Raw genomic sequence first — 25,823 nt, 5'->3', positions numbered from 1 at the left:
GAACTGATGCCTCTTAATACTGCTGCCAAGTCTTTTCCTTTGGATACTCTGCCCTTCAAAATAGCCGATAAACAATTTATGTATCTTGGAATATGCATCACAAACACATTTAAAGCACTATATCAAGCAAATTTTGTGCCCCTCCTGACTCGCACTAAAAAAGATTTGGAACGCTGGTCCCTACTTCGGATGTCGCTGAGTGCTAGAGTTAATGCAATTAAAATGAACACACTTCCTAAATTTCTTTACCTTTTTCAATGTCTTCCTATTTTCCTTTCTCAGAATTTTTTTAAGAAAGTGGATAGTTCACTATTGTCTTTTCTTTGGGATGGGAAACCCCCTAGAATACGGAGGCAATTATTACAGAGAGCCAGGATAGATGGCGGTCTTGCACTCCCAAATTTTAGGTTTTACTACTGGGCGGCAAATCTTAAAACCATTAAGTACTGGCTTAAAGGTCCAGAAGAGACTTCAGTTCCAGTATGGTTGGAAATGGAGGCAAAGTCATCCAAGCCCGCGACACTGTCTTCCTTGGTTCACTCTACTATTACAAATCCTTTTGCATTATTTACACGGAATACATGTGTGCGAGTGACATTAAAGATTTGGAACCAGTTCAGACGCCATTTTGGGCTTCAAGCGGTTTCATTCTCTACCCCAATAGCTGCTAACCCGGCTTTTCAACCGTCTATGTACCACAATGCCTTTACGTCCTGGGCCAATAGAGGTATCTGCAGGCTCAAGGACCTTTACATTGATAACACATTTGCAACATTTGAACAAGTTATGACCAAATTTGGTATTCCTCGGAATAATTTCTTTATGTTTTTGCAAGTACGCAGTTTTGTTAGCAGCTTAAACACCTGCTTCCCCACTTTACCGGAGGAGACGGCTTTGGATACATTTCTGACACCTTTGCCTTCACTTAAGGGCAGTTTATCAATTATTTACGGCCAAATCTGTAGTTTACAAGATGTCTCTCTGACACCAATTAAAGCACTGTGGGAACAGGAACTTGGGGTGATGATTTCGGAAGAAGTATGGGGGGCTGCACTGAAAAGAGTTCATTCCTCATCAATTTGCGCACGGCATGGCCTTATTCAATGCAAAATTATTCATAGAGCACACTGGACAAAGGATAGGTTGTCCAAAATCTATAAGGATGTTGCCTCTACCTGTGCACGATGTAACAGTTCACCAGCTAATCATGCCCACATGTTTTGGTCTTGCCCATCTTTATGTAACTTTTGGTTGGATGTATTTAAGACTGTTTCAGAGATATGTAGCAGGCAAATAAGTCCAGACCCCACCATAGCGCTGTTTGGAACATCCTCATCTGTGTTAGAATTACCAAAGATGGATCAGGATAGAATTGCCTTCGTTACACTTTTGGCAAGGCGACTAATACTGCTTGCGTGGAAATCTCCCATCTCACCGTCCCATACGCTATGGATAAAGTCCATCTTAAATTGTGTCCACTTGGAGAAGATCCGGTGTACGCTGGGGGGCTGCAGAAACAAATTTTTCGAGCGGTGGACCCCTTTCCTGAAGTATGCTAGGGCCTTGAATTTGCCTCAGATTCCGGATTAATGATACTTCCTTGTTTGTTTGTTTGTTTTCTTTCTCGTTAGTGATAAGGTATGGGGCTGCCCCTCCCACCGGACCTAAAGTTCATATATGCATGGTTGTGTATTGATTTTTGGTGAGCGCTGTGGGGGGTTATCAGGAGCTGTTGAACTGCAGAGACATTGCCCTATTATACAGTATTTTATACTGTAAATGACGAGGTGCTGTGTGTTTGTGTATGTGGTTTTTGTTTTTGGTTCTGCGTGTATGCTTAGACGTCAAGGTCACATAGTGTGTACATTGGATTCCATTGCTGAAGAATGTATGTCAATTTAATTTGTGACTGGAAAACAATAAAAAGAATTAAAAAAAAAAAAAAAAAAAAAAAAAAAATCGTGTTCTCGCCCACCCGGGCGGTATGGTCTCTCCTTTCAAGCTCAGGTCCTCTACCAGAGGCCTGGGAGTTTGAGGGTTCTGCGCAGAATGTTGGCTGTCCCTAGGATTGCGCTCTTCTGAACGGAGATGCCGGATGTTGTTCCTGGTATCTGTGGGAGCCATGCAGCCAGCTTGGGGGTTACTGCCCCTAGTGTCCTGATCACTACTGGCACCACTGTTTCCTTCACCCCCCACATTTTCTCCAACTCTTCCTTCAACCCTTTATATTTCTTCAGCTTTTTGTGTTCTTTTTTCCTGACTTTGCTATCATTCGGGATTGCTACATCTATCATTACTGCGGTCTTCTGATGTTTATCAACCACCACTATGTCAGGCTGTTTGGCCATCACCAGTTTTTCTGTCTGGATCTGGAAGTCCCACAGGATCTTGGCTCGGTTGTTCTCGACCACCTTCGGAAGTGTTGCCCACCTTGACTCTGGGGTCTCCAGTCCGTACTCAGCACAGATGTTCCTGTACACTATGCCTGCTACCTGGTTATGTCTTCCATGTATGCCTTGCCAGCCAGCATCTCACACCCTGTTGTAATGTCTCTTTGCATAGCCTGCACCTGGGGTCCTGTCTGGTGTGATAGACCCCGGCCTCTATTGATCTTGTGTTTAGGTTTTCTGTTCTTGTGCTGCCATGATCAGTGCCTCCGTGCTGTCTTTCAGTCCGGCCTTTTCAAGCCACTGGTATGTTTTTCCCACGTCATCTATTTGTAGGTGTTACATACCATGCAGGTGCTTGTGCTTCCATGATAGCTCCTCAGGGTCTTCCTCCTTACTGGGCTTCTGTTGCCTGAGGCATTCACTGAGCAGGTCATCACTGGGGACCATTTTCATGATGTACTCTTGGAGGAATGTAGTTTCCTCCTGGATAGTGGCTCTGTTGCTCACTAGTCCCTGGCCTCCCTCTTTCCGTTTTGTGTAGAGCCTCAGGATGCTGGACTAAAGGTGAAACCCTCCGTGCATTGTAAGGAGCTTCCTTGTCTTGATGTCTGTAGCCTGCATCTCTTCCAGTGGCCAGGATACGACGCCAGCAGGGTATCTGATTATTGGTAGGGCATAGCCGTTAATTGCCTGGATCTTATTCTTGCCATTCAGCTGACTCTTGAGGACCTGCCTCACCCTCTGTAAGTATTTAGTTGTGGCAGACCTCCTAGTTGCTTCCTCATGGTTCCCATTTGCCTGTGGGATCCCCAGGTACAGTATTTGTTGCTGTTCTGCACATCTATTATGTTGCCTTCAGGGTAGTTTAGCCCCTTCAGTTGAGATCACCTTCCCTCTTCTGGATACCATTCGCCCACACTTATCTACTCTATATTCTGGTGAGGTGAATAAGGGAGTAGATGTCACACTCATTCTGGGCATACAGCTTGATATCATCCATGTAGAGGAGGTGACTGATGGTTGTTCCACTTCGGAACTGGTACCCGAAACCACTCTTGGTGATGATCTGGCTGAGGCGGTTTAGGCCTATGCAGAAGAGAGGGGTGACAGAGCATCTCCTTGGTAGATACTGCATTTGATGCTCACCTGTGCAACTGGCTTTGAGTTGGCTTCTAGAGTTGTCTTCCACATCACCATTGAGTTCTGGAGGAAGGTCCTTAGTGTCCTGTTGATGTTATACAGCTTCAAGTATTCCAGTATCCATGTGTGTGGCATTGAGTCATAGGCTTTATTGTAGTCAATCCAGGCAGTTCACAGGTTGGTGCTCTTGGCTTTGCAGTTTCTGGCGACTACCCTGTCCACCAGTAGTTGTTGCTTGGCTCCCCTGGTGTTATTGCCAATCACTTTCTGTGCCCGGTGCATGTATTGCTCCATGTGCCTGCTCATTTTAGCCGCTATGATGCCTGATAGAAGCTTCCATGTGGTGCTGACGCAGGTGATAGGCCGGTAGTTGGATAGTACTGTTCTCTTCTGGGGGTCCTTCATGATGAGGACTGTCCGACCTTGCGATAGCCACCCTGGGTGGGTCCCCGACATTAGCAGCTGGTTCATTTGTGCTGTTGGGAGTTCATGGAGTGCAGTTAGCTTCTTAACCCTTTAACACCGAACGTGTCGGATGCAACACGTTTACGCATATAATCTTTGAAGCCTCGTAACGCTGTAATTACGTCACCCACGTGCCTCTGGTTGCTCTCGTTTGAAAGTACGAAAGCTGATGTCCGCCCCAGTTTTTATTTTAAGTCAATCGACCAAGTAAAACGGGAGATAGTGTCATTTGAGTTTTATAGTTTTATTACACTCATAAACATGCATTAAAACGCTGCATGGACCATGTGTCTATCTCCATATTTCCATCATTTCTTGTCCTTTTTTCAAAACCGAAAGCAGCACAAAAGACTACATATCCCAAGAGCCGTTGTGATGTCAAGAAGGACGAACCTAATGTGAACATTTTTAATAAATTGATGAGCAAGGCGCCAACTAAGGGAAAGGAGACACGCGTAGCAAGCAACGGCCGGTTGGATTCAGCGAGCGACTTTGAAACGTGCAGAATGAATCGAAAACTAAATTTAGCGCAAGCTAATGCATTATTTCATTAACTCAAGGAATAGGATGAGCTGTATTTGTCATTGTTTTCCTCGGATCAGTCGGCGTCTCGGCGAGTAGAAGTGACAGCAGCGCGCAAACGGCGGATGAGTAGGCTGTGTGACGTATGTGACGCAGCTTAGTGACATGTTCAAAAACAAACTTTATTGAGTGCGCAAAAAAAAAAAAAAAACTTTATTGGGTCGCATGCCTAAAAAAATTGAATTGAACTGAAGTACTTGTCAATATTTTTGAAAATCCTTTTTTTTCCAATGTTTGTTATTTTTTCTTCATGATGAATCTTTTCAATTTTTATATAGATGTGTGTTAGAGAAGCTTGATTGCATGTACATATATACCTTTGATAAGGTGATGGGTACAATACCTAACTTCACAAAAAGATATCCTCCAAACCCTTTTTGTGTTGGATAATATATATAATTTTTTTTCTCACTATTTTGCACTGTATATAACATGTTTTGACCATAGTATGTGTGAAGGCCAAAAACGCCTATGACCATAGCTGCTGTTTGTGTTGAATTGTCAAACATAAAACTATTCAATCTTATTTTTTTCTATTGAATGTTTATCCTAGCAAGTTAAATAAATATTATCAAGCTTCGAAACGGTTGGTCGAGCATGTTTGGTTGTCAGTGGGACTTCAACATTACAAATTTTGAAAAAAGATTTTGGGATTTTTTTTGTCTTTTTGGGTCCAAAATGTGGATTAAAGTTGGTCAGTGAAGATAACAACAGTTTGGACATGAAGTTCAAGGTATCCTGAAAAAAGGAACCCAACTTGGCCTTTGTGAAGTTTTTTCTTTAAAATATAAAGGCAACATCAAAGGCATGCAAATTCGGCCAAAATAGGCTTAGGTGTTAAAGGGTTAAACCAGTAGGCATGAATCTTGTCGGGCCCTAGAGCTGTCCAGTTCTTCATTTTGGACAGTTTTGTCTGGATGTCTGCTGTTGTGATGACTAATGGGTCTTGTTCTGGGGTGTTACGATGTTCTGACTGCAGGTCTGCCAGCCATTGGGCGTTAGTGTTGTGAGACGCCTCTTTTTCCCAGATACTCTTCCAGTATTGTTCAGTCTCAGCCCTATGTGGGTCTGCTGTGGTGTTGCTACCCTGCCATTGAGAGTAGACCTTAGCTGGATTATTGGAGATATACTGTATATACAGTGCCTTGCAAAAGTATTCGGCCCGCTTGAATCTTGCAACCTTTCGCCACATTTCAGGCTTCAAACATAAAGATATGAAATTTAATTTTTTTGTCAAGAATCAACAACAAGTGGGACACAATCGTGTAGTGGAACAACATTTATTGGATAATTTAAACTTTTTTAACAAATAAAAAACTGAAAAGTGGGGCGTGCAATATTATTCGGCCCCTTTACTTTCAGTGCAGCAAACTCACTCCAGAAGTTCAGTGAGGATCTCTGAATGATCCAAGGTTGTCCTAAATGACCGATGATGATAAATAGAATCCACCTGTGTGTAATCAAGTCTCCGTATCAATGCACCTGCTCTGTGATAGTCTCAGGGTTCTGTTTAAAGTGCAGAGAGCATTATGAAAACCAAGGAACACACCAGGCAGGTCCGAGATACTGTTGTGGAGAAGTTTAAAGCCGGATTTGGATACAAAAAGATTTCCCAAGCTTTAAACATCTCAAGGAGCACTGTGCAAGCCGTCATATTGAAATGGAAGGAGCATCAGACCACTGCAAATCTACCAAGACCCGGCCGTCCTTCCAAACTTTCTTCTCAAACAAGGAGAAAACTGATCAGAGATGCAGCCAAGAGGCCCATGATCACTCTGGATGAGATCTACAGCTGAGGTGGGAGAGTCTGTCCATAGGACAACAATCAGTCGTACACTGCACAAATCTGGCCTTTATGGAAGAGTGGCAAGAAGAAAGCCATTCCATAAAAAGTCTCGTTTAAAGTTTGCCACAAGCCACCTGGGAGACACACCAAACATGTGGAAGAAGGTGCTCTGGTCAGATGAAACCAAAATTGAACTTTTTGGCCACAATGCAAAACGATATGTTTGGCATAAAAGCAACACAGCTCATCACCCTGAACACACCATCCCCACTGTCAAACATGGTGGTGGCAGCATCATGGTTTGGGCCTGCTTTTCTTCAGCAGGGACAGGGAAGATGGTTAAAATTGATGGGAAGATGGATGCAGCCAAATACAGGAACATTCTGGAGGAAAACCTGTTGGTATCTGCACAAGACCTGAGACTGGGACGGAGATTTATCTTCCAACAGGACAATGATCCAAAACATAAAGCCAAATCTACAATGGAATGGTTCAAAAGTAAACGTATCCAGGTGTTAGAATGGCCAAGTCAAAGTCCAGACCTGAATCCAATCGAGAATCTGTGGAAAGAGCTGAAGACTGCTGTTCACAAACACTCTCCATCCAACCTCACTGAGCTCGAGCTGTTTTGCAAGGAAGAATGGGCAAGAATGTCAGTCTCTCAATGTGCAAAACTGATAGAAACATACCCCAAGCGACTTGCAGCTGTAATTGGAGCAAAAGGTGGCGCTACAAAGTATTAACGCAAGGGGGCCGAATAATAGTGCACGCCCCACTTTTCAGTTTTTTATTTGTTAAAAAAGTTTAAATCATCCAATAAATTTTGTTCCACTTCACGATTGTGTCTCACTTGTTGTTGATTCTTGACAAAAAATTAAAATTTTTACATCTTTATGTTTGAGGCCTGAAATGTGGCGAAAGGTTGCAAGGTTCAAGGGGGCCGAATACTTTTGCAAGGCACAGTATATATAAATACAGTATATACTAGTACATATAATGTTGACAAAGTGTAGATGTCAATTTCCAGTTTGCCCAGTGTCCTCGCAGGTGATTTGTTGATCAATAAATCCGTTGCTGATTGGTTGTAGTGCCAGGCGACAGCAACAGAAATAGAACTATTTCAACTTTCTTATATCGCGTCGCTGCTCCATTTGTGCACTTCTACGTTCACGAGCGCGAAATTTAACAAGCACAAACGTCGTGTGTCGCTTCATCGCAAGAGAATTAGCGATTTTCGCCCAATCGCGCTCATTCTAAAGAAAATGTGTTAACGCGAATGATGTCGCCTCCCGTGTGTTTTGCCACTTAGACGACATTCAGGCCACTACAAATTGTCAGATATATTTACTAGCATCGTAACCTCCAATAATTTTTTAGCCGCAAGACTTAACTTTTCAAGTCGTTATGCTAAATTCGAAGAAATAATGCGTAGCACCATAGAAGGCCTATGAACAAAAGGGCAGAAATAAACTTGCATCTCATGACACCACTTTACTGTGTTAAAAGTCCTTAAAGGGATCCACAGATAGAAAGACTTGTAGTTCTTAAAAGATAAACATTATTTCAAATAATTTGATATTGAAACCCCTGTTGATTTTTTCATTTTTATACAATTTGTAAAATTAGTTTATCTAGTTGGTTGTCATTGTTGTTGACGTTGCAGGGCAGTGACGTCACATGGTTACGCTGCCGGGCTTCCAGAGGATGACTCTAGCGACATAAACATGTCATCTGGTCAACCCTTTCAATTTTAACCCGAGAATAACATTAATGAGCATCACAGCACTGTCGATAATTGACAAAACGAGCAGCAAAAGTAAAATGAACAGGAAAGACGGGTTGAAACAAGACGAGAGTGGGGAAAAAAAAACAGTGTTCTGCCAAAATGTGCTACACCGGCGAAATGTCCCACAGAGACGAATTTGACAGCCAAAGTACTACTGTGAGCTTGTTTTGTTTAGATGCATACAGACAGAACATACGAAACATGCTTTAAGAAAATACTTAATCGTAGTAATATCAAATAAGAGTGGTTTAAATATGCTATGTTACGAATGTGATAGACAGATTAGCAATCTGCTTTAAAGCTACTACAACGCAATGCATAAAAGTATGAAAGGGAAACACATGCAAAATGTATTTTGAGGCAATGAAAGGTAATAAAACACTCAATAAAAATACAAATAGTAAGTGCTCGCCGCTTTTAACCAATGAGCGCATGTGTTGGACTATTCGCCGCGTAAAAGGAATTGCAGTAATCCAGTAGTATCCGTCGAGTGACAGTGATAAACTAACGTAATCCCCCCAAGCATCCATCGCGCGCTTAAAACATGGCGCCCTTCGTCGGTTAAAATATTCACTCAATATGATGGATTTTTAAATCAATGGCAATATATTATGAGTTTCTAATAACGTATTTTAGTAAAGAAAACAATTGTGTCTTATTAGAGCCTACAAGTCTTTAAGTCCGAGGTTCCCTTTAACACTAAATATGTAAACAACATAGCTCTGTTTATTTATGTAAAAGTGATGCAAAAAGTTTTTTTTTTTTTTTTTTTTTTTTTTTGTCACAGCATTGTAATGCCAATGTCACGACGCCTTGTCCTGAATAGTTGTTCAGCAGGAAACCAGTTCAGTTTCTGAAGACACAATTTCCACTATATAATTCATCCCAGAGGGGCTAATTATTAACTCAAAGGAAACTGCCTTTGCAAGCATAACCCCGTATACATTATTGGCAAAATTATATATCCTCCGAGTGGTTCCAGTTGAAGGAAATACGGAAGCTAACATAAAAACTAGAGCATGCATATATTTACCACCTTGGCCAGCTGTTATCATTCACAGGAAATGTGCATATGTGCCTTGTAAAGCTAATATGTTCAGAATTCTAAGGGTCATTAGTGTTTTGCATGTATTTGTATGAAGAAATCTCCAACCGAAAGAATATGCTTTAACCCTTTTGAGTATTGTTGTATGCTCTGGTTTATCACATTTCTGCTCAGTTTGTGCTAAAGCAGCTGTTGTTGATAGTTTAGAATAACCATAATTTCAAGGCATGCACACATATAGCCATCAGGTGGGGGCACATGCTTTTAGGATTCATAATGTGCCCTTTTCCCAGCTGCCCATTTTGCCTCTTCTTAAATCAGTTTTAAAGTAGAAATTGCCCTTTGTGTCACCAATTCCACTCAAAATATGTTAATATCTGGCTGGCATTTGGTGGAGTCATTGAGAGAATTGAAAATGAGCTCCTACTTACCCCCATTTAACATGAGTTTGAATGTGATTGATTGACATTTTTCCCCACACAGGTTTAAATATACACTTCATAATACTTGACATGACACGGGAAACAGGGCTGCTCCGTAGGGGGCCTATTTTAAAAAAACTTCAAATTCAAATATTTTCAAAACCAAAGCTGCTACTGACCTAAAGCCAAAAAAGGCAACCACTTTAGCCATATATGAGTCTCCATGAGCAGCGGAATCAAAAAATTATATCCCTTATAAAATCCCTATTAATTATTTTTTATATAAGTATAACAAAACTTAAAATGGCTATAAAATTCTCGCATTTTACACTAGATGCACAAAAATCATCAAATGCAGAGATAATCACCTATATTTTCAGAATCAATAGCAATATTTGACATTTTTTGTTTTTTCCCAAAATAGCAACTTAAATTTTTTTAATTTACTGCAAGTTTTTAACAGCTAATATATCACTCAATTTAAAATCAAAAACTTAATACTTGCAGACATGCAGAATCAAGTATAAATAATATATAAATAGATTATTTATAAATTCTATATACAAACAGAATTTATTATAGAATAGAATAGGCCTTTACTATCATTATACAGTTCTACAATGAAATTGCGGAGCATCTCTCTTTACAGAACAGGATAAGATAAGTTAAAATCTCAAAAGTGACGTGCAAGTATGAAATCTAAATAAACATAAATATACAATGCGTATGAGTTAGTCCTATAATTCAGGCAGTGCAAATAATCGATGTGGTTTTACCAGGACGTGAGCCTTGTCTTTCAACAATCACATAGCCTCTTTCCATGCCTTGCGTTTTCTGGTCACCTCGACTTGTACAAGTCCCTGTTCCTCGCCGTCTCCTTTCTGCCCTCCTCGACTCTGCTCCTTTTCCTGCTGGCCGGCCACTCCAAGGCCTTGTTCTTCCTCGCTTCTGAAGTCACGTTCTTGAAGAAGTTCGCACCAAAACAGTAGAAGAGAGACCGCCAGGAACTCCAGCAGGTGCTCTTGTGCTTCCTGCACATCAGGGAGTCCCACAGCGACATTCCGAAGGACGTCATGTGGGCCATGGGGAGAGATGGCCGCTTGACGACCGCCCGGCCCGTCTACGTGTCCCTGTGTTCCTCCATGCCCGTGGTCATGGCGAGGAGCCTCAGCCTGGCGACCGTGTTGGGGTTGACGACCGCCATGCTCTGCTTCTCGATCGAAGAGCGCACCAGCACCTTCTGGGTCAACTTGCAGCCGGCCTTGACGGACTTGCACTACTTGTCCACTATAATTCATACCTGTCAAATTGTACGGTCTCGTCGTAATTTGTACAAGTGAGCTCTCATTTTTAAATGTGTACGCCGTACGTTATGTTCAAAATCTGCACATTTTTCATGCATTACGTTCTTTTTTTCATCCTTTCGGATTTGGTCACCGTTTCTGCAACGAGACAATGCGTTGGTTGAATGACTCGAGAAAAGTCAGAGACTCGGAGAGGGAAGAGTGTTTGTTGAGATGCTGTTGCAAACGCGATGCTAGGCTAGGTGGCTCCAATATTACCTGACTTAGCCGACAACATACAATCTACGCCTAGATATCTCATGCATATAGAATTACACGCGAAATGACAGACTCGGTAGCGTTAGTAAACAGCCGCCATTTTAGAGCAGTAAACTTCTCAGAAAGGCTCTGTTGTAGTAAACCTTACGAGTGAACCTAAGCAACTTTTTATCTAAGATACTCCTAAATCGGCAAAATCTTGACTTGAGTCTATCTTTAAAGGATGAAACAGTTTTAAAATTTTCACATGTCGAAAGTAGACAGAAGGGAACTAATGCAAAAACGGGAGCAATTTTATCAACTTTAACAGTTGATTCACAACATTAAATGACCTCCAAACATAGCAAAGGTTACTATTTTTTTGTTTTTTTTTAATGAAAAAAAAAAAAAAAAAAAAAAAAAAAAACCAAAACAAAATATGAAAAGTATCACCAGTTACTTTGCCAAGTAACGTTTTTACTACTGTGTGTGTATTTCAGTACTCAGTCACTACACTAGCCAAAGAGCTAAGAGGCATTTTAAGAGTCGAAAATGTTTGCATTTTAAGTGTTTATTTCATTTTTTAAAAAGCAAAATAAGGGCAGTTTAAAAACCAAAAAAAAAAAAAAAGCAAAACGCAAACCAAAACCGAACCGAAACCGTGATCCCAAACCCGAGGTTCAAACCGAACCGTGGGCTAACTGAACCGGTGCACCCCTAGCCTGGACGTGTACTGGCTTCAGCAGGGGGACACGTCTGGCAGTGCAGGATTTGAGTCCCTGGCGGTGCATTGTGTTACTGATAGTAGCCTTTGTTACTGTGGGCCCAGCTCTCTGTAGGTCATTCACTAGGTCCCCCAGTGTGGTTCTGGGATTTTTGCTCACCGTTCTTGTTATCATTTTGACGCCACGGGGTGAGATCTTGCATGGAGCCCCAGATCGAGGGAGATTATCAGTGGTCTTGTATGTCTTCCATTTTCTAATAATTGCCCCCACAGTTGATTTCTTTACACCAAGCGTTTTACCTATTGCAGATTCAGTCTTCACAGCCTGGTGCAGGTCTACAATTTTGTGTCTGGTGTCCTTCGACAGCTCTTTTGTCTTGGCCATAATGGAGTGTGACTGACTGAGGTTGTGGACAGGTGTCTTTTATACCGATGATGATTTAAAACAGGTGCCATTAATACAGGTAACAAGTGGAGCCTCGCTAGAAGAAGTTAGACCTCTTTGACAGCCAGAAATCTTGCTTGTTTGTAGGTGACCAAATACTTATTTTCCACTCTAATTTGGAAATAAATTCTTTAAAAATCAAACAATGTGATTTTCTGTTCCCCCCCCCCCACATTCTGTCTCTCATGGTTTACCCATGTTGACAATTACAGGTCTCTCTAATCTTTTCAAGTAGGCTTACTTGCACAATTGGTGGCAGACTAAATACTTATATACGTATATATATATATATATACGTGTATATATATATACGTGTATATATATATATTAGGGGTGTAACGGTACACAAAAATCTCGGTTCGGTACGTACCTCGGTTTTGAGGTCACCGTTCGGTTCATTTTCGGTACAGTATGAAAACAAAATGCAAAATATAAATGTGCCAGAGATCCGACATCTCACGTTAAACCTAATCACGTCATAATGTGTTATTGAACTTTTTTGTTGTGGTAATTTGCATCTGTATCCAACCACATATGTTACTTGGCATATGCTAGCATGGCATATGCTTCTATGTTGTCACAATACGTAGTCAGAACGTAGTCAGAGAGAGAGAGAGAGAGAGAGAGAGAGAGAGAGAGAGAGAAAACAGGAAGAAGGAGCTTGCCTTCTGGAAAGCAGCAGCATCTTTTGCCCTCCGCTCAGCTCCTCCCTCTTCCCTTTCGGCATCGCTCCCACGCTCCCTCGATCCTCCCCATTTCTCTTGTGGTGCAGTCTGTACGTATCGTATGAGTGTGTGAGATGAGAGGGTGTGTGTCACTCTGTGTGTGTGCGAGGACTTGATGCTCAGCTCCTCATATTTTGTCCCTCTCTCTCCTTCGCTGCAGCTGGGGTGGGTGTGCGGCGTCTGTGACCCTCTCTTTCGCCCACAACACGCTCCCTTTGTGTGCTTGCGCCTCCACTGTGGGAGGCGATGGACGGATTGCGTTTACCTCCGCTCATCGAGGAGGCTTTGGACTCTACAGGTCTGTGCGCTACCTATTCGTCACTCTTCCTGTGTGTGTGTCTGTGTGTTTGGCGTGATGTTATGCTGGTGGCTATTTTTAGCAGGCAAGTGAAGGATGGATGGATGGATGGATGCATGGGGATTGAGGAGGAGGAGGTCAGGTGGTTAGGAGGAGGGGAGATTAAAGTGAGAGCTCATTTGTATCAGCTAGTAGACACACTGGCTGGCACGTGGGGATGGTCTTGATGAAGATGACACACTGGCAGGTAATTGATGAGAGTGATGAGGTTTTTTTGGCGGTCTTATTGTGGCTCTTTTGTTAGTTTATAGTCATGTTTACATATGTGTTTGTTGGTCTTCCATCAGGGCTATACAAAAACTACTTAGTTGAAGTGTAACTGAACTTTCTGAAAAGGGTGGGTCATAGGTCAAGGAAGAATCCATTAGAAAGTGGTGGTAATGTGGTTAACCTTTCTCAAACATTGTAATACTTGTGTCCATCAATTTTTCTTTGTGTCTTTAGCTGTTTGTGATGTTCTAGTAGGGCTACGCAAATGATATATAATTGATTTCATTTGAAACATTTGGAGAATGAAGGACCATGGGTCAAGGAATATTCCACGCAAAAACAGTGCTAATCCGAATATTGTTTTACAAACACTGCAGAGTTATATTTATTGCAATTTTTGTTTTGGTATCTTTAGCCCTTGATTTTTTTCTAGCGAGGCTATACAAAAACTACTGAGTTGATTTCGTTGTAAGTTTCTAGAGAGCCAGACGTATAGCTATACGAAGAATAGATGAAAAGCAATGCTAATATGGTTAAATTGAAGTCAACATTGTACTATTTGTTATTATTCTCATTTTCTTACTGTTTTCTCAGTCATCTGATGGTTTTCTAGCAGGGCAGTAAAAAATAAGAAAACTACATTGGTGGTTTCAATTAAACTTTCTGGAAAGAATGACTGGTGAGAAAAAAATAATCAATTAAAAAACTAATCTGGTTATCGCTTGGCAAACATTGCAGTGTTTTTTTTTTTGTTCTACATTTTCTTTTTGCGTCGTTGCTGGTTTTCTAGCAGGATTACTTAAAAGTACATTGATGAGCAGAACTGAACTTTCTGGAGGGGAAGGGTCAAAGTGTACTGTAAAAAAAACTGTAAGGATTAGTATTAAGATGATATTTCATGAATTCCCCTCATGTCTTAAATCCATTGTTGTTTTTCTAGCAGGACTCCACAAAAGTTTTTTCCCCCATTAATTTTCTGTAGAGGAAGGTCAACAGATCAAGGAATAAGAGTCAGTTTTTAAAAATGTTGCAATTCTGGTTGCCTTTTGTCACATTACAATAGTTTCTGAAACGTTAATTCCTCAGTAAAAATGTGCAGATTTTAATTTATAAAGAGGGTACTGTTCAACTTTTTAAGAGTGCCATCCTGGTTTGAACTGCTGTTTGTGCCTAAATATTATAAACATATAGCTTTGAAACTGTGACTGCAAATAATTTTTGATACTGTTCAGTTTTTTTTTTTTTTATTTTTTTATTTTTTTTTTTACCAAGGTTGCACAAAAATAACATTGTTAATTTCAATGAATCTTTCTGAAGAGGTAGGGGCAAAGTTTAAGAACGACTCCATGAAAAACGTTGATAAACTGGACAATCCGTACATTTTAGCTATTTGAATGTTCATACAATTAAATGCTTTGTAGTATATGTGGCTTGTAATTAAAGCTGTCCGATAATTACTTTTTAACCGATATCCCAATATTGTCCAACTCCAAAAATCCGATATCAATTTCAAACTGATACCGATATATACGGTTGTGGAATTAACATATTATGGCTAATTGTATTGTGATGCCCCACTGGAATAATAATAATGATCAATGTAACAACTTCAAGATTTTCCAAATAACTATTCTGTGAAAAAAAGAGACAACTTCAACTGAAGTTATGGAAAAAGATCCAATATTGCACCACTACATTTCTTGTTGAAATGAAAATAGTGCAAACATCAGTTTTTTGGATCAAGTGCAAAGTGCCAGAAAGGCACTTATTCTGTCCTCAATGTGTGCCTGGTTACACAAATCAACAAAAAACAAACAGATCAGGCTCCAAAGAGACGTTAGATGCTGGAGTAAAGTTGAATTGGCTTCTGTGGTCATCTTCCTTTTGACAAGAGCACTCATACTTTTTTTTTTAAACTGAAAACAGCAAAACATTGTCAATAATATGAAATAAAGTCACAAAATAATGTAAAGTGTACACCACGTGTCAATTTGAATATTGAATAATAGTGGTGTCAACAATAATCGATGCGGCGATGCATCCCGATGCGGGGCATGGACGATTCGATTCAATGCGGGCAACAAGCCGAATCGATTCAGCTTATTTTAAAATATATAAGTACGTTCAAAAATTTCCCTGTGCAATTCCGGTAATGCAACGGATTTGGTTTCCCCATTTGTATTATTATTCTCATGTTTCATTTTTTACACACAGCATAACTCTGGTCAAGTTTCCCACCAACCTTGTAGAAGCCAAAATGTCTCCAGATGTCTGCTTTCAATGTCTTAGGTGCATCAATAATCTTTCTCGCTCCCTCTTTCTCCGCTTCAGCCATTGTTATGTTATGTCCTATCTCTTAGAGGTTAGATCTTATGCCCAAACCCGAACGGGTCGGGTCGGGCCCAAAATGGTAAGCATTCACATTCGGGTCGGGCCGCCGCGCTGGACTAATAAATTATAAAAATAAAAAAAAGGCTCTCGTATTGTGCATTTGCTTGTGCACGCACATGAAGGAGTGGCGCCGCCCGCTCTTTCTTCTTTTCCTCCGCTGTGGCACTTGTGATTCGTTACGAAAGACACTTTTATTTATGCACACAAAGGGAACACAAATGTGATCCTTTTGAATCTTCTCCTCTGTGTGTCTGCAAAATCACATTTTTCTTTTAATATTAAACTTTCTCAGCGTTATTTCGTTGTGTAAATGCTTTTATAATGTTCATAAAAATACGTAGACTATTTAAACATTAAGAAAACTTGCGTTTTTTTTCTGCCAACTGAGAATTATTTACGAAAGACACTTTTTTATGCACACAAAGGCAACACGAATGTGATCCTTTTGCATCTTCTCCTCTGTGTGTCTCTAAAATCGCATGCTTTTTTTTTTTATATTAAACTTTCCCAGCGTTATTTCGTTGTGTAAATGCTTTTATAATGATCATAAAAATATGTAGACTATTTAAACATTAAGAAAACTTGCGTTTTTTTCTGCCAACTCAAAGAAATTAAAATAAACTGTTGCTGCTGCATTTTTTTCCCCGCTTCACTCCAAGCCAGGTCGGGCTTCAATACCAGCGAGCCGTGTCGGGTCGGGCTGGATTTTTTAGGCCCGATCTATCCTCTACTATCTCTCTGCTCTCTCGATTGCAAAAAACTGATATTTCCTCATGTTGAAACAGGATTGTTATGGCTGCTCAAATGCTGCTGCACTTCATTTTAATTCATTATTTTTTATTGTTATGTGGTAGTTACTGATTGCATTTCTAAGTTGATTGCACATATATAGTGGGCTAGGCCTACATTTTATTTTTGTTCTACATTGCAATTTAGTTGATGTTTTGTTTGCAACTGAACTGATCCCTGGATTGATATTGCGATAAAGATGCTGCTGCACTACAATATTTTCTTTGTCGTTTTCTTTAATATTTACTTGAATATTTTTATTGATGGGTCGTTGTGACTAAAATACTGTGACTGTTATTACTAATTTTGCACAGGAGTTCAGATGTTGCACTGTGTGAAAGGCTGCTACTGTGTGTAAAAAAAAAAAGAGAAAGCCCTGGTCTCATTCAAAGCACCAATTAAATGCTGTGATCTGTTTTTTTTTTTTTTTTAATATATATATCTGAAAGTATTTTCATTTGACTCCAACCAGGAGTGACACAAGAGCCAATAAAAATGTGTTTAATGTCGGTTCGCTTGTGTTGCCTCATGATTCTTGAAAAATATGCTTTGCTTTAGAATTTTAATGCATCCCAGGCTTTAAGGCATCGCGATGCATTGCTGAATCGAACCGAATCGAATCGTGACCCTCTGAATCGAATCGAATCGTGGCCCTCCGAATCGTAATCGAATCGAATCGAATCGTGAGGGCAGTGCCGATGCACAGCAACTGGTAGGACAGCTTACAAGCAATGGAATAATGTAACCACATTTTACCACAGATACAAACAAAACGAAATATACACATCTCCAATATACTACACAACACTCATAAATATAAAACACAGGAGGAATATAAATTATAAGCAATGCTTGTATAAGGCACAGTCAATGGGGCGAGATGGCAAGAACTGCTATGGTACTCTGGCTCCAGACGTTAGCGCGTCCATTTAGCTCTCTCTATTTGCAATGAGGTTGCGTTGGTTTACTCTTTTATTCTTAGTCTTTTTATTTTTTTACATGGTAATGTGCACTTTGAGATTTGTTTTTCAAATGTAAAGTGCGTTATAAATAAAATGTATTATTATTATTATTATGATGACATCAACAGAAAATGCTGGAACTTATTAAAACTAATTACACCTAAGTGCTAACAGGGGGCGACAAAATACCCGAAACATAGACAATAAGTGGACATGACAGAACTACCATATCCATATCGGCTCGAAACAGATCATGAAAAAACGATGTCGAAATTATCTGATATCATATAAAAATGCTTTTATCACCCTAATATTGAACAACTCTACTTAAAAGGCTTGTGCAAAAATATGTGTATGTGTACGCGCGTTTAAATGATCAAGTGATAACTTGAGAATGTCTATGTTGTTATTTTGGGTGTACTTGAATGAGGAATGGTCTTTTTTTCCCTTCTACCTTTGATAGACATGCAGACGGAGAAGGTGTTTATGGCACTGTGTGTGTGTGTGCGTTTACTAGGAGGATGTTTATTAGTGCATGTAGAGGGTCTGGAGGGGAAGAAAAACACAGGTCAGTAACCTTGTAGGCAGTGTCAAGCATGCAGCTTCCTCTTTCTGTGTTCGTCACAGTATCCCAAAATGAATGCTCACAAACATGTAATGACATCTTTTATAACCACCGGATTAATTGTTTTAATTGCTCTCGTTCCATTCAGTGGCTGCTTTCTTAGCACTGAGGACAAATTCCTTGCTTCTAACATGTTACACCTTTTTAACTCCAGTTTTTAACTCTTTTCTTTGAGTCAAAAGCCCAAGTTTTCCTCAACATACTGTTAAGATGAAGCTTCAGCGATGCTCTAAATGTCTTGAAGGTATAGCAAGGACAAAAGTGCAACTAAAACGTACATGTGCTTCAGTGTGCTTTTGTTTTGAAACTCCACATTCCATTTGAAGACATTCCAAAGGCAGGATAGAAGCAGTTCTTGTTTGGCTAATTTGCAGTGGTGTTTTTATATGCAAAAAATGGTGGTAGAGCATGAACCACTGGGTACAAAAGATGGGAAACTTAAGCACACTCTTGCTTTGGTCTTCCTCTATTCCTAATGTGATAATTTGGACTGTATTTTACAGTATTGCACAGTACATTAAAGCAGTGGCTTTCATTTACAACCACAATACAATGCTTTGGTTTTTATCCCACAGTGTAGTATTACTTGGCAAGATTTCTTTTGCAGTATACGTCTACTCAATCAAATTTCAGCCTTCATGTATTGCTATGTCAAACTAATCTGCAAATTTATTTTTTGTCATTGGGCAAGAAGCACAATGAAATCGCTAAAGCTCTTCTGTTTTACCTGTCTCATAAAAGTTAAATTATATTAGCAAAACGAACTGTTTCTTTAACCAATTAGATTCAATTTCAGTGCAGCATTCATAGCCTGCTGTGTTTCATGAACAGATTTTTCATTTTAGTGGATAAATATTTATTTTGAACAGCTCCAGATTATATACACTATATGTACATATGTATTTATTAATGCTTTCAATTTTATTTTATAGGATTCTACTTATTCAACCTTATTTTACTTTAAGATGTAGGACTGGGATTTAAAATGTAAAAAAATAAAATGTAAAAAAATAAACAACAGCGTAGGATGGGTAAAACTTGCCTTCACTGTTTGATTATCCCCGCGATAAATGGGGGATCAGTGTATTACACTATTATATACAGCACCATCTGCTGGACACAGTAGGGCCTTGCAGTCCTTCTGCCAAATGCAGATTTGCAAGCTGTTTGTTGTACATTTTGCCGACACCATATTGCACCTCCTACGTGCATGAGCGGTGGCTCCCTACAATCCAACTCGATATCTCTCCACAGTGCCTACACACACATACGCACGAAATCACACTCCATCCAACCTTTTTTCCTGCCTCAGCCCACATGTTGTTCTACTGCTGCCCCCATCCTTGCACTTCTCTCTAGTGTGGTGCCTCCAGAAGCACTGCTATCCCCACAGGGTGGACTGGCAGAATTTCGGCTCTCCGGGACTTATTAACAGCAGAAGATTGGTGTGCTGGATGAACTTTGAGCAGCAGAAACCTGTAAAAACATCACTGTGGCAAAATTCTCATGGAAGGAGAACTAATGAAAGCAAACAATTGAGGGCCCTCGAGGCACCCGATTCTTTAGTTTTGGCCTTGCCAGTAGCAAGCTGTGAATTTGGTAGTAATTCATCCCCCTCACAATACCGCATTTATTGTGTAATAATAATAATATAATCAATTACTGCACAAAAATGACTATATGAATGCATGAAATTACGCCACGTACTGCACGCCATCTGAAGCAATCCACAGTACATTATTCATCTATTAACTTGACCAAAACATTACAAAATTGCAAATAATACATCCGTGGTTCTGATTACAAAATATATTGGTTTTTTTGTTAGTTGAACTTGTACCTATATCCCAAAACATATTTCCTTGTTGAAATGTTTTATTTAATTAAAGAAAATAGCACTAAATATTTTAATTAAGAAAAATAAATAGTAATAACATAAATGAAATCGTAGACTTCATAATGATATTGATGGGACACGGGGCCGGTTAACCCTTTAACACCGAACGTGTCGGCAGCGACGCGTTTATGCATGTCGTCTTTGAAGCTTCATCACACTGTAATTACGTCACCCACGTGCCGCTGGTTGGTCTCATTTGAAAGTGCGGAAGTTGATGTCCACGCCAGTTTTTATTTGAAGTCAATCGACCAAGAAAAACGGGAGATAATGTCATTTGAGTTTTATAGTTTTATTGCACTCATAAATATGCATTAAAACGCTGCATGTACCATGTATCTATCTCCACATTTCCATCATTTCTTGTCCTTTTTCAAAACCGAAAGCAGCACAAAAGACTACATATCCCAAGATCCGTTGTGATGTCAAGAAGGACGAACCGAATGTGAACATTTTTTATAAATTGCCGAGCTAGGCGCCAACTAAGGAAAAGGAGGCATGAACACCGGTTGAATTGCGCGAGCGACTTTGAAACGTGCAGAATGAATCGAAAACTAAATTTAGCGTAAGCTAATGCATTTTTTCATCAACTCAAGGAATAGGATGAGCTGCATTTGTCGTTGTTTTCCTCGGATTAGTCGGCGTCTCGGCGAGTAGAAGTGACAGCAGCGCTCAAATGGCAGAAGAGTAGGCTGTGTGACGTTGTATGAGACGCAGCTCAGTGACCTGTTCAAAAACAATCTTTATTGAGTGCGCAAAAAAAAAAAAAAAACTATCGGGTCGCATGCCTGTCAATATTTTTGAAAATACTTTTTTTCAATGTTATATATATATTTTTTCTTCACTATGAATCTTTTCAATTTTTATATGGATGTGTGTTCGAGAAGCTTGATTGCATGTACATATACTTTAGATAAGGTGATGGGTATAATACCTAACTTCACAAAGAGATATCCTCCAAACCTTTTATGTGTTAGATGATATAATTTTTTTTCTCACTATTTTGCACTGTATATAACCTGTTTTGACCATAGTATGTGTAAAGGCCAAAAACGCCTATGACCATACCCGCTGTTTGTGTTGAATAGTCAAACATAAAACTATTCAATCTTATTTTTTTCTATTGAATGTTTATCCTAACAAGTTGAATAAATATTATCAAGCTTCAAAACGGTTGGTCGAGCATGTTTGGTTGTCAATGGGACACCAACATTATAAATTTTGAAAAAATATTTTGGGATTTTTTTGGTCTTTTTGGGTCCAAAATGTGGATTATAATTGGTCAGTGAAGAAAACAACAGTTTGGACATGAAGTTCAAGGTGTCCTGAAGAAAGGGACCCAACTTGGCCATTGTGAACAATTTTTCTCTTTGAAATATAAAGGCAACATCAAATGCATGCAAATTCGGCCAAAATAGGCTTAGGTGTTAAAGGGTTAATAGGGGGCCTGCATTGTTAGCGGGGCTGTCAAAGCTGACCGAGTGGAATCACAGACAAAGATTTTTTTGTTGTTGAATTTTTTGTGAATAAATTCCTAAATCCCTGAATTATTTGTAGATCTGGACGCGAAACAGTCTTGATTCTTGGTTAAAAGCAAAAAAACAAACAAACAAAAAAAACGTGCTGTTACCATTTATTTTACATAAATATGTCGAAGTATGATGCTAGTCTTTTAGTCAATGTGGCGGCTGCCTTATGTAAACAGCGCTTTTCGGGTGAAGATTCTTGTGAATAAATACTTAAATCCCTGAATTCTTTTTAGATATGGACGTGAAACAATTTCGATTCTTGGTTAAAAGCAAAAATAACCGCGCAGTTAGCATTTATTTTACGTAAATATGTCAAAGTACGATGCTAGTCTTGAAGTCAATGTGGCGGCCGCCTTATGTAAACAGAGCTTTTCTGGCGAAAATTCATGTGAATAAATGCTTAAATCCCTGAATTCTTTACAGATACGGAGGTTAAACAGTCTCGATTCTTGGTAAAAAACAAACAAACAAACCAACCAAACAAAAAAAACGTGTAGTTAGCATCTATTTTACATAAATATGTCGAAGTACGGTGCTAGTATGTTAGTCAATGTGGCGGCTGCCTTATGTACACAGAGCTTTTCCGGTGAAAATTATTGTGACTAAATGCTTAAACCCCTTGATTCTTTATAGATATGGATGTGAAACAGTATCGATTCTTGGTTAGAAGCAAAAAAAACAAAAAAAACCCCTGCAGTTAGCATTTATTTTACGTAAGTACAGTATGTCGAAGAATGATACTAGTCTGTTAGACAGTGTGGCGGCAGCCTTACAACAAAGAGCTTTTTACGTTGAAAATTCTTGTGAAAAAATGAAAAATATAATCATTACCTTGAATCCTCGAACAAATCACTCCTCTGACTAGGGATGGGAATTGATAGGATTTTTACGATTCCGATTCCATTATCGATATTGCTTAACGATTCGATTCTTTATCGATTCTCTTATTGATTCTAATTTGGGGATAAACAAGAACAAACGTTTTGATTGGCATCGAGTTTGTTTAATCAGAAGTCACAACCTTACAAACTCACAACGAGATCAAAAGAGCCCCAAAGCCTCAATGTTAACTGTGGCAATAAGTGGCAAATACACAAGAATGTGTAACATTTTACTGAAACATTTATCTAATAGAAATAAAAAATATTGGTATATATTGGCAGATAGGCTTTTGTTCTGCCTTTGGCAATATGTGTTAAAGCAGGGGTCCCCAAACTTTTTCCTGTGAGGGCCACATAACTTTTCCCTTCTCTGATGAGGGGCCGGGGTCAGTTTGTAACAGAAAAAGTGTGACGATTGCAGAAGTGCATAAATGTAAAAAATTATTGTTTTTCAGAAAGCCACAATCAAATAACCCTTTCTGGATTCTTTCTAATAATAATAATAATAATTAATAATAAAAACACTATTAATTACATAGATAATAACCAAATAACCCTCTCTGAATTCTTCAAGGAAAAGGCCAGAAAATAAATAACACGATTGAGAAAAAAAAAAAAAATTCAAAATGGCTGGACCAAATGTGGAGGCGGGGCGTATTTGGGCCGCGGGCCGCAGTTTGGGGACTGCTGGGTTAACGTGTATTATTTTACCATTACATTGAATTGCATGCCTTTTAGTTTTTGTGGCGCTTACACGCTCAAGTGGGGGCGCCCTTGCGCTTCCTCACGCGAAGAAGAACGCGCTTACGTGAAGAAGAGCGCGCTTACACCCAAAGAAGAAATGCCGCATCCAAGTGAGTGAGCGAGTTAGTGAGAGAGGGAAACACTTCTACGAGCCTACGTTCTTTGTTAATGTTAATATCTACAGAGGCAACGCCTGTATGTATCATCTTTTATGTTGTTGTTGTTGTGTTTCCACTCGCGATCGGACACTTAAATCCAGTTGTGTAGTGGTTTGAATGATGTGCTAACAAATGCTAACCATACTGTTATTAGCAGCTAATCATCGCTGATTTACGGTGATGCAAACCTGTTTGTTATTGGGGACGAAATTGATTTGTTTCATTTCTATTCTTAGTTTCACTCTTCAAGTGATGGTTGAATAAAGTCAGCAAATTATACCAACGTCTTCTGCATCGTCATTTGGGAGTTTAGCTAGCTGTATAGCCAGGACTGAGCCTTAGCCTCTCTGTGAGGACAGCGCAGTCGTATTCCCTCCCGATGCAGTTATCTCCACCTTGCAATGACTGCAAGTCGCTTTGTTGTAATTTTTCCTCGTGAAGTGAAGACACACTTTTGAGCGTTTGAACCTACGTGCTGTCATTGTTATGTTTATGGCTGCAATGCTCGTGCTTACCCGTCGTAACCTTTCATTTTCACACTCTTTCCTGGTGAAGGGTAGTCAAACTTTGGAGCGAGTGGTTCTTGGCGCCATGCTAGTTTGATGCGTCTAGACAACAACGCACGTCACGACGCAATACGCGTCTTTAGGAATCGTTAAAGGGATCGTTAAGGCTTTTTCATGTCGAGACCACGAAAAACTTGGAACCGGTTCCGAATTGGAATCGGATTTCGATTCCCATCCCTACCTCTGACAATCCTTCCTGTTTGTATGCGGTACAGCTTTTGTACTTTTTCAACGTAAATCCGGTGTTGGATCGCTGCATGTGTTGCTGCGACCGACTGCGAATAACTGAAGCCGATTGTGGGATGGCCCCCTACTTGTGAAGTGATGGTGGAATCTGAGCCGTCAATATCATTATGAAGTCTATGTATAAAATCTCTCAAATATATATATGGAAGATTTTCAGCAAACACCAGTGGATAGGTTCGCAATAAAATAGCCTATTGGCGAACACTAACCCACAAATATGCGAGACTACACATCATCAACAACTCTAACGATGATGCAAAAAACTACCACCACAATGTGTTTAACCAATACTTTCTCCAGGCAAGTGAGTGTTTAAGCACCTTCTAGTGTGCTTTCCCCCATGGATGTGATACTCACATGTCTATCCGTTCCTTGTTTTGGCCTCTGGTGATGTAAAAAGCTTGAATAAGAGATTGGTGTCAGGTGGGAGGCACTGATTTGCAATCAAATGGATTACCACCGCGTCGTTTGTTCTCTTGCTTTGTTACGCTTCTATTCATATCGCCTCGACGAAATATCGTGTCAGAAGCGTGGATGCACAGTGCACTCCAAAGCATAGATTAATCAGCCCAAATATAAAAGGCAAATATGTTTATTTGTGCACTCTGGTCCAACAAGGCTGGACAAATGGACGTGCTCTGCAACTGCATGTTTATTCCTATGACGCATTTTGTGTTTACTTCCCCTTTTTCCTACCTTAACAAGCACTTTTCATTAGTGTGTCTTTCCACGTGCCCCAAGAGTGTGCACGCCACCACGGCAACCAATCAAATGACTCTTATTTTACAAGCGGTAGTAACAGATGAAGCTTCCGTGCTTCATTCTCTTGATTTGTGAATCCCAACCCTCCTTCTGTTTTTTCCTCTCATAATATATCCCCCTTTTTCCCCTCCCTTGAATGAATACTGTGTAATATGTGTTTGCCAGTGAAGCTCCATTGCTAGTGAGCTGGCTTCAAAGATGCAATGTGCATTATGCAAGACCTCCTACACGAGAATACTCATTAGAATACTTGGCCATGTATCAAACAAGGTTTCACACATAATGGGGTTCTCATAGAGATTAGCGGTCCGTTTTGAAGGGTACCCCATGTGAGCTCAGTGCCCACCTAAAATCTCCTGGCATCCCTAAAAAGGGGGTGAATTTCCCAAATGATTGTCTTAATTAATGTAACTCAAAAACAATTGCCAAAATATCCCGTAAAGCTGCATGCGTTGCAAATACCAAGAACAACCCATGTGACATTTCATTGCGTTCCCGTGTACCATCTAATGACACCCAACACAACTGTGCCTTTACAAAGATAATTTTCCCCACTACAATTCAATTCAATATAAATCAATTCAATTTTATTTGTACAGCCCTAAATCACAACAAGGTTGTCTCAAAGGGCTTTGCAGAGGCAATATGATACGCAGT

General features: G+C 39.8%; 1 protein-coding gene across 6 annotated transcripts in view; it reads left to right on the top strand.

The window, feature by feature from the left end:
- The window catches only part of LOC130915784 (coiled-coil domain-containing protein 136-like), a 97,524-nt gene that overhangs the window by 6,636 nt on the left and 65,065 nt on the right, over positions 1–25,823 (top strand). Inside the window, exons 1-2 of one of the 6 annotated variants that reach the window (XM_057835863.1) lie at positions 12,974–13,101; positions 13,212–13,349. The exons of 4 other annotated variants lie outside the window; for them this stretch is intronic. In XM_057835863.1, the coding sequence (XP_057691846.1) occupies positions 13,298–13,349 (52 nt within the window). In that variant the 5' untranslated portion in view covers positions 12,974–13,101; positions 13,212–13,297. One more of the 6 variants, XM_057835862.1, reaches the window with a different exon arrangement.

This window comes from Corythoichthys intestinalis, chromosome 5 (genome assembly GCF_030265065.1).
Source record: "Corythoichthys intestinalis isolate RoL2023-P3 chromosome 5, ASM3026506v1, whole genome shotgun sequence".
In the NCBI taxonomy this organism is placed as follows: Eukaryota; Metazoa; Chordata; class Actinopteri; order Syngnathiformes; family Syngnathidae; genus Corythoichthys; species Corythoichthys intestinalis.
The sequence above is the reverse complement of the archived record's forward strand: the minus strand, read 5'-3'. Positions and strand labels throughout refer to the sequence as shown.